The following is a 13,594-nucleotide window of genomic DNA, read 5'->3' as shown; positions in this document are numbered from 1 at the left end:
TCGTTGGAAGACGGTCTTATCTAGACAAAACAGCAAAGCAAAACACTGACGAAGTGGTTATAATTAGGGCTTGTTTAGATGAGGAGGTTAAAAAAAGCAGCCAAAAACAGGGAGATTACATGCTAATGTTTTCTTGTTGATATTGAAAGACAACTAATGCTGCTCCCCCTGTGTTGAGGGGGAGGGGGGTGCATCTGGCTGGCATGTTTTTTCACAGTGAGACCGATGAACATCTGTAAGGAGACCCGAGGGGTTTCTCACATCCAGGCAGATGACAGCCAAAAGCATGCTGACTCTGAAATGTGTGTTTTTCAAGAATTCTTGTTGGTCAGTGCACTTGGATCAGACTGCGTAACGTCTCCTCCTCCTCCTCCTCTTCGTCTTCCCGGGGATGAGGCAGTGGCGACACACACTGGCATTTCTACATGATATACCATCCATCTTTATCAGTAATTCTGTAGCCTCAGTGGCTAATGCCTTCTCATATGTACATGTTCCGTTTCCTCTTCTGACTGTCTTACGTGTCTTTTGTCTCATAATTGCACTACTTTCCCTATAATTGCACTATTGGATGTTTCTTATTGTTGCCGTTTGCACGTCTCTTCGTCTGTCTATTAAACGAAAGTAATTCCAGTGTGTGTGTGTAGTGCCGTTCGATGCACACTGATGACAGCTCTCACGAATCCCAAAATCAGCCAGGCCTGGAGTTTATTAAAAAAGCATAAATATTGCAATGAATTTCTCTGTCTTTAAATGCGCTAACATGCGATTTTTCCAACTCGACACATCCCTGTACCTACGGGGCTTCCCGAGCGCCGGCTTCCTGCCGGATTTATATGTAGGCCACACTGCCGGTCTCTAAATCCGGGACGGGAAATGACAGTGGGCAAAAAATGGCCGAAATCGTGAGACTTGTAATCCCAAGCAGGCCGCCCGGGGGCCGGAAGGAGGCCTGGCTGCCCTGATCCTCGGGGACGTCTCGGATCATTCTGGTAAAAGCACCCAGATGTGCACTGAGATGTTATGAATCTTATGAATGCGAGATAAAGGCACGACTAAATAAAGAAGCATCCGTGACCTTTTACATCTGCACGGGATGCCTCTGGATTCGGCCGCGTGCCGCGATTCGCTCATGGTTGGGCTAAACGTTAGCGGGGTTAAGCTAACAGGGTGACACCCGCCCCCTTCCTAATAAGGAGCTCAGAGAGAATCATCCGGACACTGATGCCATCACCACTGAAGAGTGACCGGGTCAGCAGTTTTCCCGTATACTCAGGTCGACCATCATGGCATCCCTCTTTGGACAGCGGCCCAATTTCTCGGCATTCCAAAGCACGCACGACCCCCCCACATGGCCGCCCCCGCCACCCAACCTCTCTGGGTGGGGTACGACACATCAGTGCTCCCCGCTCGGGCCCCACGGATGCATTTAGTCACCTCTTTGATCTCACTCCTTGCCGAGCCTACAGGTTTTTCACACTCTGCTCAGCTGGGGGCCTGCATGTGCCCCCCCACCTCCTTTCTCTGAAGCCACCGGACCTCCAGGCTAGACCGACACTGCGTGCCCCCCACCTGGGGGCCTCACATGCATGTATAGCCATCACATTAACGTCTCTCTCTGCGAATGACTAGTGGATCCTAATTCCTTCAGTGTGTGACTTTGAATACGCGCCTCAAATCGCTCGCGTGTTTTTCTGTGAATTTGTTTTCACTTTAAAAAAGGCACAAAGTATAAAAAGTGTAAAAGACTCACTGGAGATCCTTGGTTTTGTACCAAGATATTTTAACTGGCCCGGTTCCAGTACCCTGGTTATCAGAAGCTTATGTTTTGCCCCGTTTGGTAATGTGGTTAATTGGTAACTTTCCCTCTTTGGGGAGGCGTGTGAGTTTGGTTTGAGTTTAACGTGATGTAGGGATTCTCTTTAAACCGGGAGGTGAATTTTAAACCTCCTTTGTGGGAATGGTTAATCGGACCAGTGACATGAGCCGGGTGGGGGTGCGCCCAGAGCAAGAGGCAGCCCACACCCTCACCTTCCAGGTAGATCTGCAGAGCTCTCTCCCTGCAGCTGGGAGGGTAACTTGTGGGGGCCACTCGTGCTGATGTATGCCCCCCCATCACGTTTGTGGCTGTAATTGTGTCTGGTTTGACCTCTAGCCTTCTTTTGACTTGACACAGGCGTGAACTCACTCTGCTGAATCTCTCACTCTGCTGAATCTCTCACTCTGCTTTTTTTGTGGGGGGGGGGGGTCATGCCATCGATCTCTTGGCTGAACCTTCTGGGGTTTAACTGGTGAAAGAAAGGTGGGGGGTTGGTGAGGAGATGGGTGTGTGGGGGATGGGGGTGGGTGGGGGGGCTGGGAAGTGTGCAAATCATCCCAGGGAGAGGCAGCTGTCTGTAGTCGGCCTTTTCACGTGTGAGGCACAAAGCCTGGCGCTGATCCACAGGGCCCCCGCTTTAAATCTCCCCTCCCTCCCCCAGGAGTCTGTTTCGAGTAGCTTGATGTCTTTATACTCCCATTTAGGCCTTCGCTTGCGCCCTTTGAGCCTCCGTTGCGCAGGGCCTCCCCGCTGCTGTTCAGTCAAACGCTTGGGGCCGGGGCTCCGTAAATACGCCGCATTAAAGGGGGCCACCGCGCTTTCAAGTCGCGCCCTGCGCTCCCCATGCCCCCGTGGCTCCCGGACCCCATCTCGTGGGAGGCCCACCTCGCCCTGGTCCCGTCCCGCCCTGCCGCTTAGGTGCTCTTTGTTCGAAATTGACTGGGCCCTCATCCCACGACACCTCACCTGCCCAGGTTCATTCTGTACGCCTTGAATCAGCTCCTGATTGAGAAACGGGCACAGGGACAACGACGTGACCTCAGGCCATCGCATGTTTTCATGCTGCAGGTGCAATTAGCAGTGCGTGTCGCGACGTGCGATCTCGCTCCCCGCTGAGCGTTGATCGGGAGGTTGAGTCACGTAAACAGCTTCATTCTTACCCCCCATGATTCAGTGGGCTACACTATAGCCCAACACCTCCAAGGCTGTGGCTTTCATAAACCCCCCCACCCCCACACTCTCTACATGGGGTATGCATATTCACCCCACGTCGTATAAGATTCCTCCGCGAACTCTGGTTTCCTCACGCAGTCCCAAAACGCGCCATTAAGTGAATTGCAGTTTCCGAATCGCCTAGAGTGAGTCGCATACATGGAAGACTGTATTTGAACAGGAGGCAACCCGATAATGACATAAATGATGTAATAAATGGATAATGATGTAAACATAATGAAGTAATGACTGCCTAATGATTGCGGTGATGCTGCGTTTGTGTTCGGTCTGCTTGGCCAGCTGCATTCTGGGATATATGGCAAGCAACAAGGAAGGCAGGGGCCTCTCGCCTGTACAGAATCAGGGGCTGCTTGGTGTGCTGTCCAAGAAAAACAAGCAGCCTGCATGCACCCGTTCAGGACTGGCTGGGGAGTGTGTGCATAAATAAAATATTAAATATTGAAGTAAATGTGGGAGCTTCTGTTAGATGTCGGGAATAAAAACATCATCCGCCGCTGTGTTTCTGACACGTCTGGAAGGGTGAAGTATCTTGGCAAAGAAAGGATCTAATTCACGTCTGCAGCTTCCCCCATGTCTGAGCCGCAGCCTGTACAGGTGCGTAAATAAACTGGACCCATCGCGTCCCGGTAAAATGCCTGTCCCGTGCGGGACTTAACCCGCGCTATGGAAAGAGCCATTCTAAAAGGAAATGTTGTGTACTGGGGGCTCAGATCAGGGGTCGTGAACCATCTAGGCTGACACATTTACCCTGGTGTGCTCACTGCGGCCTAGGTGACCATGTGGAAAATGTGTTAAGCGGCGTCGTGTTTTTACAGCGCGGGTCTATTTAAAGAAGCTGACTTGTGAAAAGGGTCTTTTCTATTTTTAGAGCAAGGGTACTAATTAGTGTCGGGTGCTAAGGTCTTTTTTTTTTTTTTTTTGACCAAACAAAAAATAACGGGGCACATTTGTGGACCAGAGAGGACCCCCACTGCAGTCAGAGGTTTGAATATAAGCAGCAGTGAAAAGACCTGTTGTTCAAGATTTCCATGAACAAATATTTAGATTAGCTACACCTATAGCTTGGGATGCAGTACATAAAATTTTATATATTTATGCAGTCAAAGTAGGAAATATATTAGCAGGGGAAAATGTACTGATGCTGGACTACAGATACCCAAATTTAATCGGGACTTAATCGATCAATTAATCAATTGATTAATTTGCCATTCCTGTTTGGGCTTTGATTTCATGGATAGCTGGCGGTCTTCAGCTGATCTCGGGCTGATGGTTTTATTTATGGGGTCAAGTCTGGTTCTCACCGTCTCCCGTCTCCCGTTCAGCGATTATTAAGGCACCGTGCGGGAAGGTTACATAAATATTTGAGTGTAGGAGATGCTAGTCAGGCGGCACTGCTGTGTTGTACTGGGCCTGTCTGAGACGCTGCTGTGAATGCCGTTGGGTCAGAACCAGCAGATTTCAGGTTCCGCCATGAAATACTTCCAGTTTTACTGAATTTCCTGTTTATATTTCTTGAAGCAGGCACACATCATTATATCCACATTTTGCACTGGTACGATACCCGAACGTCTATTCTGGTCCAGGTTGCAGGGGGCCGGGACCCTGCAGCACACCCTGGACAAATTGCCAGTACATCATCTCCAGGTTCTGTTGTGTGGTAATATCCTTCCCTTTATATTTTAATACACATTTGTTTAGTTTCTTCTTTATTTTATTAGGTTCTAACATTGATAACATTTATTATAATGCAGCGAAATGTTTTTAGTGTCAATCATCTTCAGTTGTTTAATTATCTTGAAGGCAATTTCATTTTCCCATAATGGGTTAATGCGTATGTGTGTGTCTGTGTGTGTGTGTGTGGATTATGTTTATATTACATTGTGGGGACTGAATGTCCCCCACAATGTAATAAAAACCAGTTATTTTGACGTTGTGGGAACCATTTTCATGCCCCCCCAACGATCTGTGGAGGCAATCAAAAAACTAAAAAATGTCAAAAGTCTTGTATTTTGTTTGGTTACTTATGGGGTTAGGGCTGGGTAGGGGTTAAGGTCGTCATGTTGGGATTAGAGTTTTCTCAATAGAAATTAATGGAGAGTCCCCACAAAGATATAATTACAAACCTGTGTGTGTGTGTGTTTGTGTTTATTATAGTTAGGATTAGGGTTATTCCCAAAGAAATGAATAGAGAGTCCCCACAATGATAGGAGTATATGAGTGTGTGTGTGTGTGTGCATGTATGTGCCATGCTGTGGACTAGCATCCCATTCAGGGTGTACCCCAGTCTTGTGCCCCCCACCCCCCTCACCCCCTGTAAGTTAAAAGTGGTCAGAAGATGGATGAATTTGTACATAATCAATGAAAGGTTGACCAATGAAATGTATCTTGATTATTGTGAGACATTACTGATGTATTTCACCTTAAATAAAGCAGTGATGGTCCAGGGGTTGATCTAGTACCCAGGCTTTTTACTGTCTGCACATCCCTGGTGGAATACTGTTTTCAGCAGTTTTGGCTTTCAGATGCTCCCTCCAGTTGACGTTTGGGAAGAGTCTGGCACATGTGCCATTAGTGTCCCATCTGTGGTGTAACTCAAACTCCACAGCCAGGTTTGCCCCCTTTAGCAGATACAGTAATGCGTTGTTGAAGGGACATGCTGGTTCTTATTCTAGGATTGTTAGCGTATTTTTAAGGTGACGGTCACTGTAAAACTAAACCTACTTATACCTGTAAAGTCACAGTTACTGTTATAGTCAAGGTCACTGTAGAGCCACAGTTACTGTAAAGCCTGGGTCATTGTAAAGTCAAGGTCACTGTAAAGTCACAGTCATTGTACAGTCAAGGTTACTCTAAAGCCAAGGTCACTGTAAAGTCACTGTTACTGTAAAGCCAAGGTCATTGTAAACTCATCATCACTGTGAAGTCATCGTCATTGTAAATTCAACGTCACTGTAAAGCTAAAGTCACTGTTGAGCCATAGTCACTGTAAAGCCAAAATCACTCTAACGTCATGGTTACTGTAGAGTCAGGGTTACTATAAAGCCAAGGTTACTGTAAACTCATCATCACTATAAAGTCAGTCCTTGTAAATTCATTGTCACTGTAAAGCCAAGGTCACGGTAGAGCCATAGTTACTATAAAGCCAAAGTCACTGTAACATCATATTCACTGTAAAGTCATGATTTCTATAAAGCCAAGGTCACTGTAAACCCATCATCATTGTATAGTTACAGTCACTGTAAATTCATTGTAAATGTCATTGCAAAGCCAAGGTGACTGTAGAGCCATTGGTCACTGTAAAGCCTGGGTCACTGTAAAGTCAAGGTCACTGTAGAGCCACGGTTATTGTAAAGCCTGGGTCACTGTAACGTCATGGTTACTGTAAAGTCAAAGTCATTGTAAAGCCAAATACACTGTAAAGTCACAGCTACTGTAAAGCAAAACCCATCATCATTGTGAAGTCACAGTCACTGTAAATTCAACGTCACTGTAAAGCCAAGGTCACTGTAAAGTCAAAGTCACTCTAACATCATAGTCACTGTAAAGTCACGGTTACTATAAAGCCAAGGTCATTGTAAACCCATCATCACTGTAAAGCCAGTCATTGTAAATCCAATGTCACTGTAAAGTCAAGGTCATGGTACAGCCATAGCTACTGTAAAGCCAAAATTATTCTAACATCATAGTTACTTACATGTAGTAACCATGTAAGTCATGGTTATTATAAAGCTAAGGTTACTGTAAACCCATCATCACTGTAAAGTCACAGTCATTGTAAATTCAATGTCATTGAAGAACCAAGGTCACTGTAAAGCCAGAGTCACTCTAGCATCACAGTCACTGTAACGTAATAGTCACTGTAATATCATGGTCACTGTAATGCCAGGGTCATAAGTGAGTGACAACAACACGGATCAGGATTACCGAAAAATACAGCCAGGGAGATGAGCATAAGTAACTTCCCTTTATGTCTGATTGAAGTTCAGGATGATACAGGAGGATATCTGCTGCGCTTCAGCCGGAGACCTTCATGATTACAGTTTAGTGTTTTTGATCTTCATTCTCCCAGCATATCCCGAAAGCGTCCCATTCAGCGAGCAGGAATTCCTTTGATAGGCGATCCACGCGACAGGCAGCCACTATATGTTTTTGAGAAACAGGAAAAGCTCTTTGTTTGTCCGTGGTTTATTGTGTATCTCACAGACACTCAGGCTCCGCTCGGTGATGAACCATTCAGACGACCCCAAAGAAGTGACACCATTTTGATGGGTATCAGTTAGACTTTGCCAGACAGTGAGGGAGCAGCAGGCAACAATACCCGCCTTTGTTTTGTTTTCACTTTTGTCCTTCAGGGGGGGTGGAGTTCGCGGCGGCGCGTTGCTTACGAGGAGCAAGGCGGGGACGCCGTCTGGGCCGAGCCCCTTCCCCGGGAATGAGGTCGGGGTGGGGGCGCCGTATGTCAAGCGGTCTCACTTAGCTCCTAATCCACCTTTTCCCTGGAAAGAGCTGGCAGCGATACATTAGACCCTTGGGAAACCCCCCAGAGAGCTGTGAAATTGCCGGGACCCTCCCTCTGCCCATTAAAGCTAATCAGCTTAAATTTGGCCTGTTTGATTAACGTCGCCCGATGTCGCTTCCTGTTTAGGGGCCCGGCCGGCCGCGGACTCTGTGGTCAGATCGCGTTTCGCGTCGCGCCTCATTTATCTTGTTAATGTGGCTTGGAGGTGCAGCTCGTCGGGAAATATGGGCGAAAGAGGACACCTGACTTTCCTCTCCGCTCTCCATCTCCCGCCCGTAGTTTTGACGTGATCTGATTCCCATTTCCGATATAGTATATCATTGTATCAACATTCTAAAACATTTTTTAACAGTCGCTTTTATTGAAAGCAGCATACAATTGAGAAGGCAGGGCCGGACAGTCCCTGGAGTAACTGGGGGTTGAGGGTCTTGCTGAAGTGCCCAACAGTGACATCACTCTGCCAACCATAGGATTCAAACTGGTGGTCTTCGAATCACAGGCACAGGATCCTAACTCGCGGTTTTATGTTCTTTGGTGCCTTAGCTATGTATGGTTACAAAGCTGTTTCATGCCATGTCTCACACACCCAGCATCTGTTATTAATTAATAGTCTTGTCTCATTTGCTGTGATGCAAACTATCGACTCTTATGTGGTCTTAACGAATGTAGCTCTTTGAGTTTCAGCTAATGCATCATTTAAAATGCCTCTTAGCCACGATTTAACTCCAGCAGTGTGCTCTCGAAACAATCAAGATAATTAAAGACAAAAAAAACGTACTTATATATAATTAAATCAGTCAGCTCTTTATCTGGATTCTTTGGAGAATATCGAGCAGTTGTTGTATTTATTCGGGAATTTAAGTATCTTTAGTTTCATCTGATTGCCCTTGCTGGGTGTTAAGAAGAAGCTGGGTTTGTTTGTAGCCTGTGGAATTTTTTAATTAAGCAACTTAGTGACGACCCCTGGTGTGATTCGCTGGCATCCTGAAGAACATCACGCGCCGACCGTGAGGAGCATATTTGGAGAGTTTATGAGGCACGGCCCCAGACGGGTAGCCACGCTTTTAGGGACTGGGTTTATTCCACCCCCAATTCCCCCCAGAGGCATATAAGGTCAGCAGGTCCCTGTTTTAGTTAGTGCTGTCAGTCATTAAGGGAGCCACCTCAACGTGAAGGTCACGACAGCCTCCAAGGTGCCGTGTTCTGAGAATCAGAACGCATGAGGAATCTGCTTCGGTGCAGGTGGTGGCATGAGGTATACAAGTAAAGATACAATCAAGACAGATACAAAAGACAATGGAATAAAAAATTAAAACAAATGTAGAAATATTAAGATAAATAAAAATATTGACATATAAATCATGGTGAGACAACTGAGTGAAGGGTAAATAGTGCTTTAAGATCTGTGCAAAAAGCCTTTGACGGAGGGCTAAATGAAGCAGTCCCGTAAGTGCTAATGTGTTCCTTCATCTGGTTGCTTTGTCCGTGTTCCTGGCTCTACACTCCCGTTCTTACAATCGTGAGACATTACAAGCACGGGAGGTGTCGCATCACCCCTTTTTATGGATCCCCCCCTCCCCGTAAAGCGGGGTGGGTGTGTAGGGACTGTGCACAGCAGCTTTGTTTTGCTCGTCCTGGGACTTCAAAGCCGTGTGGCCCCTTTATAACTGGCGATAAGAGCGAATTTGCGAGATAGCGGCGGCGCATTGGGAAACGTATGTGTGCTGGTCACAGTTAGCTGTTTGAAAGGCTGTTCGCTTTTCAGGTTCTGTAGTGTCAGAATGATGAAAGGATTAGGATGGGTGTGTGTGCGCGTCTGTGTGTGTATGTGTGTGTGTGACCATGGATCTCATACCAATTTTTTATGACTCCCTGAATCAATCTATCTTTGATAAAGGCCCCTTCTGGATAAGGCCCCTGCTGTGCCAAAACACTGACTTTATTGCTATTGAATCCAGGACATTGTAGTATGCCTATATATGTATTGCCATCAGTCCATTTTCCATTTCTCCCTGGCTGGAAATCAGGTGCTTGTCAAATAGGGTCAGAGGGTTTGAGTCACATGGACCCTGAAACTTCATACACTGCTAGCAATAGGCCCCTCCTCTGATGGCCGCGCCCCCACAGACTGGCCAATCCACTCGCAGGGGAGGAGGGAAGGGGCATGCCATGAAAATATTTTGAAATGGGAATACAATTTCAGAGAGAGATGGCTGTTCACCAGCTCCTTGGCAGGCTGGCATCTGCCCCTCTGCCATTCCTTACCAGGAAGTATTACTCCACAATGTGTGGAATGAGCAGCTGGAAGCTGCAGTTGTGGCCTGTAATCTTGACACTTTCCCTCTCTTTGCCCCTAACCACCCCCACCCCCCCCCCCCCGCCTTCTACAGCGACCTCAGCATGAACAACCTCACCCTGCTGCCCACTGGCGCCCTGTCCAACCTCCACTTCCTGGAAGAATTGTGAGTATATCCAATGAAAGTTGGGTTATACCAAAATCCCTGCAGGGGTGGCCAATTGGGCAACCCCTGTTCCTGAATCCTCCACACTGGAACCAGCAGAGCAACCTCTGATAAACCCAAACGGGCTAACAAGTTTGGGCAGGCATCCAAAAGCACTAAATGTTAAAATTAGGAGCCACTCTCTAGCCCCATGAAAGAGATGGGTGGTGCCTTACAGTATGTGAGATTGGCTAAATGAAAGGCAGCATATTGTAATTGAGATTGGCTGGCTCACAGTGTCTGTGGTAATGAAAACCTGCAAGAGTGAATCCCAGGGAGGTGACACTGGCTCAACTTATTGATTAAGTTTTTTTTAGCTATAGCTATTCAAAAAAAAAAAGCTTTGCATATTGTAGAAACCTGCATTCCACGACATAGCCTATCATCCAGCTTTGGGAACCTGAACTCTTGATTTCTGATTTTTGATGGAAAAACCCGGGGCTCATATCGCAGCCCAGGATGCCCCAGGAAGTTCGGAGCCTCCGCTTGCAGATCTGACCAGGGGCTTTGAGGCGACTGTCACCGCACTGAGTGTCTGGTCATTAAAAACTGTACCCAAATCTCTGCCAGTTGTAGGACCTCATTCATTTGCTTGGTTTTCCCATTTAACTTTCCTCGATTACTCGCTCACCTTCTGCAGCCTGTGTCACTTGTGGGAATGTCAATTTTTGTCCGGGGGAGGTGCCGTAGCCTGGGGAGCCGCTGGCAGTTTGGTCACCTGGGTCCGCTCTCGGGGGATCCCAGCCGCGTCCTGCCCCAACAGCAGGTCCCTGTTCCCTTTGGGGGCAGCAGGTCACCGGTCCAAACCTTTGCATCCTCCCTCTCCTAAAATCTATAAATAATTGGCCTGGAAAGCGAAAGCGCACCCATTTCTCCATGTTTAAGTGGTCAGGCGCTAGCCAGAGACCAGCACGGGAAGGGAAAAAAAGAGGGGCATTGTTTATTTCGGCTTCTCATGCATGCCGGGGGTATTAAGGGCCTGAAGCGTGGGGCCAGTCCAGCATCACTGACTGGGAGTAAACGCCATGGAGCAGGGTGAGTTTGCCAAGCAGCTGTTTGGGGTGCCCCCCCCCCTGCACCCCCACCTCTCTAAGCTCAGTCAGATTCCTGCAAGGCTGCATGTTTACCCCTCGGCTTCGAGGCTGCGGGTCCCGTGGAAAGAAATGAGGGAGGCAGCAGTGGGCCCAGTATGAATGAAATAGCAGAACGTCTGACGCATGCATGGGGGGGAGGGAGGTGGGGGAGGTGGGGCCCGGCCCCCTTCTTGGGAGGTGCTCAGTTACATAAGACATCCTAGTCCCCCCATCCCCTGAAACAGCCCATATTGGCCTGCAAAGACCGTGTGGTATGGGGGGGGGGGGGGGGGGGGGGGGAGGGGAGGGGGGGTTGGGGTCTGGTTTCATTTTGGGGGGAAGCAAAAACCTTGAGCTCTGCAGTATCAGCAACAGGTTGCACACATCTGAGAAATTAAACCTAATTGCATTTGTCTTTAAGCGTAACAAAAATAATTTATTGCAAATTACAGGACAAAAAATGTAGGTCTTGTGAATGGTCTGTATCAGTGATGCCTTTTCCGGGAGCCCCTTAGAGTGTTGTTCGACTGGCTCTTAATTACTTAATTTAATTAATTGCTTGCATGGAGTTGGGGCTTCCAGGCTTCGGACAGACCCCAACTAACATTTACATTTATTTATTAAGCAGATACTTTTGTTTAAAGAGACATACGTGTGAGGAAAGTTTGGGTTACAGAGCAGGACTGTGCACCATCCATAGGGGCTGGATAGAGGGGTGGGGTTTAGATCCATGGGATTCAAACCCACGACCTTCTGGACACTGGTGCAGATCAGTGATGCACTGAGCTGCACACCACCAGCCAGCTAGCCATGAAATAGGCACGGAGCCAATATTAGTCTACATACTCTGCAGTGGGAAACATGGCATGGGGGGGACGTGCTGTTTTAAGATGTAACAGCACAGTTTCAGTCTCACAGGGAAACACTGAAAGACAGTAGGTGGCTGGTTTTAATGGCGTGCTCTCCCCCATATGGAACCGTTTTCAAGGTGCCCTTGTCTGACTGCGTGGCACTTGCTCTTTAGTTAAACCACTAATTATGAAATTTAATAACACTCTTTATTTACTCATTTACCACAGCGCAAAGAGTAGAAACACAGCACCCTTGCTGCGACCGGTCCGCTACTCTGGCTCGATCGCACGCTGTGGAGCGTGTGCCTCCCGAGGGGGATGGGCTGCTTTTTTTCACCCGCTGGCCTTTGTCTTTCCATCAGACCCCTACGGCTCGCTGCCCCGGATTAAAAATCCAGACGTGGGGGGCAGTTTGTGCCAGTTTATCTCGAAAAACGTTTGTGGGGAGCCGAGCAGACGGCAGCTCCAGTAAGGACAACGCTGCGGTTGGGGTCTAAGCCTCCTTCCCAGAATTTCCTGAAGTCTGTCGTTTAGCTCCGCATGGTTTGCTTCAGAAGCTATCAGTTATTAGAGGGATCAAATTGTTAGGTAGCTTTCTGGTTGGTTGAGTCTGGCTTCCCTAGTAAACCATGTTTGCTACGGCGGGAGGGAATAATCGATGCCTTAAGGTCTCACTGGTCTCCTAGCTGGAATTCGGTCCTCGGGGCCCACAAACAGTCCATGTTTTTGCTCCCTTCCAACTCCCGCAAAAATGTGGACCTGTTGTGGGTTCCCAAGGACCAGACTGGGAAACACCGGTGTAATGGAATCAGAAAGCTCAGGTTCCTGCTGCTTTATTTACAGATTTTTTTCTATGTTGACAATTAGAATCTTTTTTAATCCGCATGTTTTATTCATCGCCTTTTACCGATTGTCGTGAGTACGTTTTTTTTCTTGCTCGATTTTTCACTGTTGGTAAATGGAGAGTGCAGACTTTTCCAATTACCATGTCGCTGTGTGACTTTCACCAGTTCTTCACCAAGTCAAGCTCTCGGGCCAAATCAGGTCAGCCCTTTCCAGGATAGGTGAGAAGTCGAATGACCACGAGGACCTCGTGAACTGTGTGCATAACCCGCCGATCGCAAACCGACCTCGCCCTCCTCCTCGCTGCTGTTTGTTCCCGTACCCAGCATTCAGCACTGGCCCGCCACAAGTGCCACTCAGGCGACAGAACGTAGGTGTGGGCTGACCCACGTCCCGGTGTCGTGAAGAATTTTGAGTCATGAAATATTTTTCCACGGGAGCGCGGACGATCGCTGGAGGCTGCAAAGTGTCTGGGGAGGGCCGGTGCCTGACCAGCAATGACATCAGCTCTCTCTTTCACTCACTTTCCACATGGCGGGGCACGCTGACCTGCGTTTCACCTTGAAGCATATGCCTGGTTCTGTAACGGGCACCGTCCGCCAGTTAAGGACACAGCAGTCTCCTGGACTAGACTCCATGGCTCCTGGATTATCTGCAGCTCTCTGCAGGGTTGTTCGTGAAAAATGTGCTGAACTCACCTTCCCTTTGAAATGTATAAGAGGTAGGTGTTAAGGTGGCTTTGACACTGCGGCTCC

The 13,594-nt window shown here is 47.9% G+C and overlaps 1 protein-coding gene across 2 annotated transcripts in view; it reads left to right on the top strand.

Annotated features, from left to right (window-relative positions):
• LOC111851501 (leucine-rich repeat-containing G-protein coupled receptor 5) overlaps positions 1-13,594 on the top strand; it is a 53,969-nt gene that overhangs the window by 14,346 nt on the left and 26,029 nt on the right. For both annotated transcript variants that reach the window (XM_023826499.2, XM_023826491.2), the window contains exon 2: positions 9,962-10,033. In XM_023826499.2, the coding sequence (XP_023682267.1) occupies positions 9,962-10,033 (72 nt within the window). The remainder of the gene's footprint in view (positions 1-9,961; positions 10,034-13,594) is intronic.

Source organism: Paramormyrops kingsleyae, chromosome 1, assembly GCF_048594095.1.
Source record: "Paramormyrops kingsleyae isolate MSU_618 chromosome 1, PKINGS_0.4, whole genome shotgun sequence".
NCBI lineage: Eukaryota > Metazoa > Chordata > Actinopteri > Osteoglossiformes > Mormyridae > Paramormyrops > Paramormyrops kingsleyae.
Note: the sequence above shows the minus strand (reverse complement) of the source record. Positions and strands in the feature narration are given on the sequence as shown.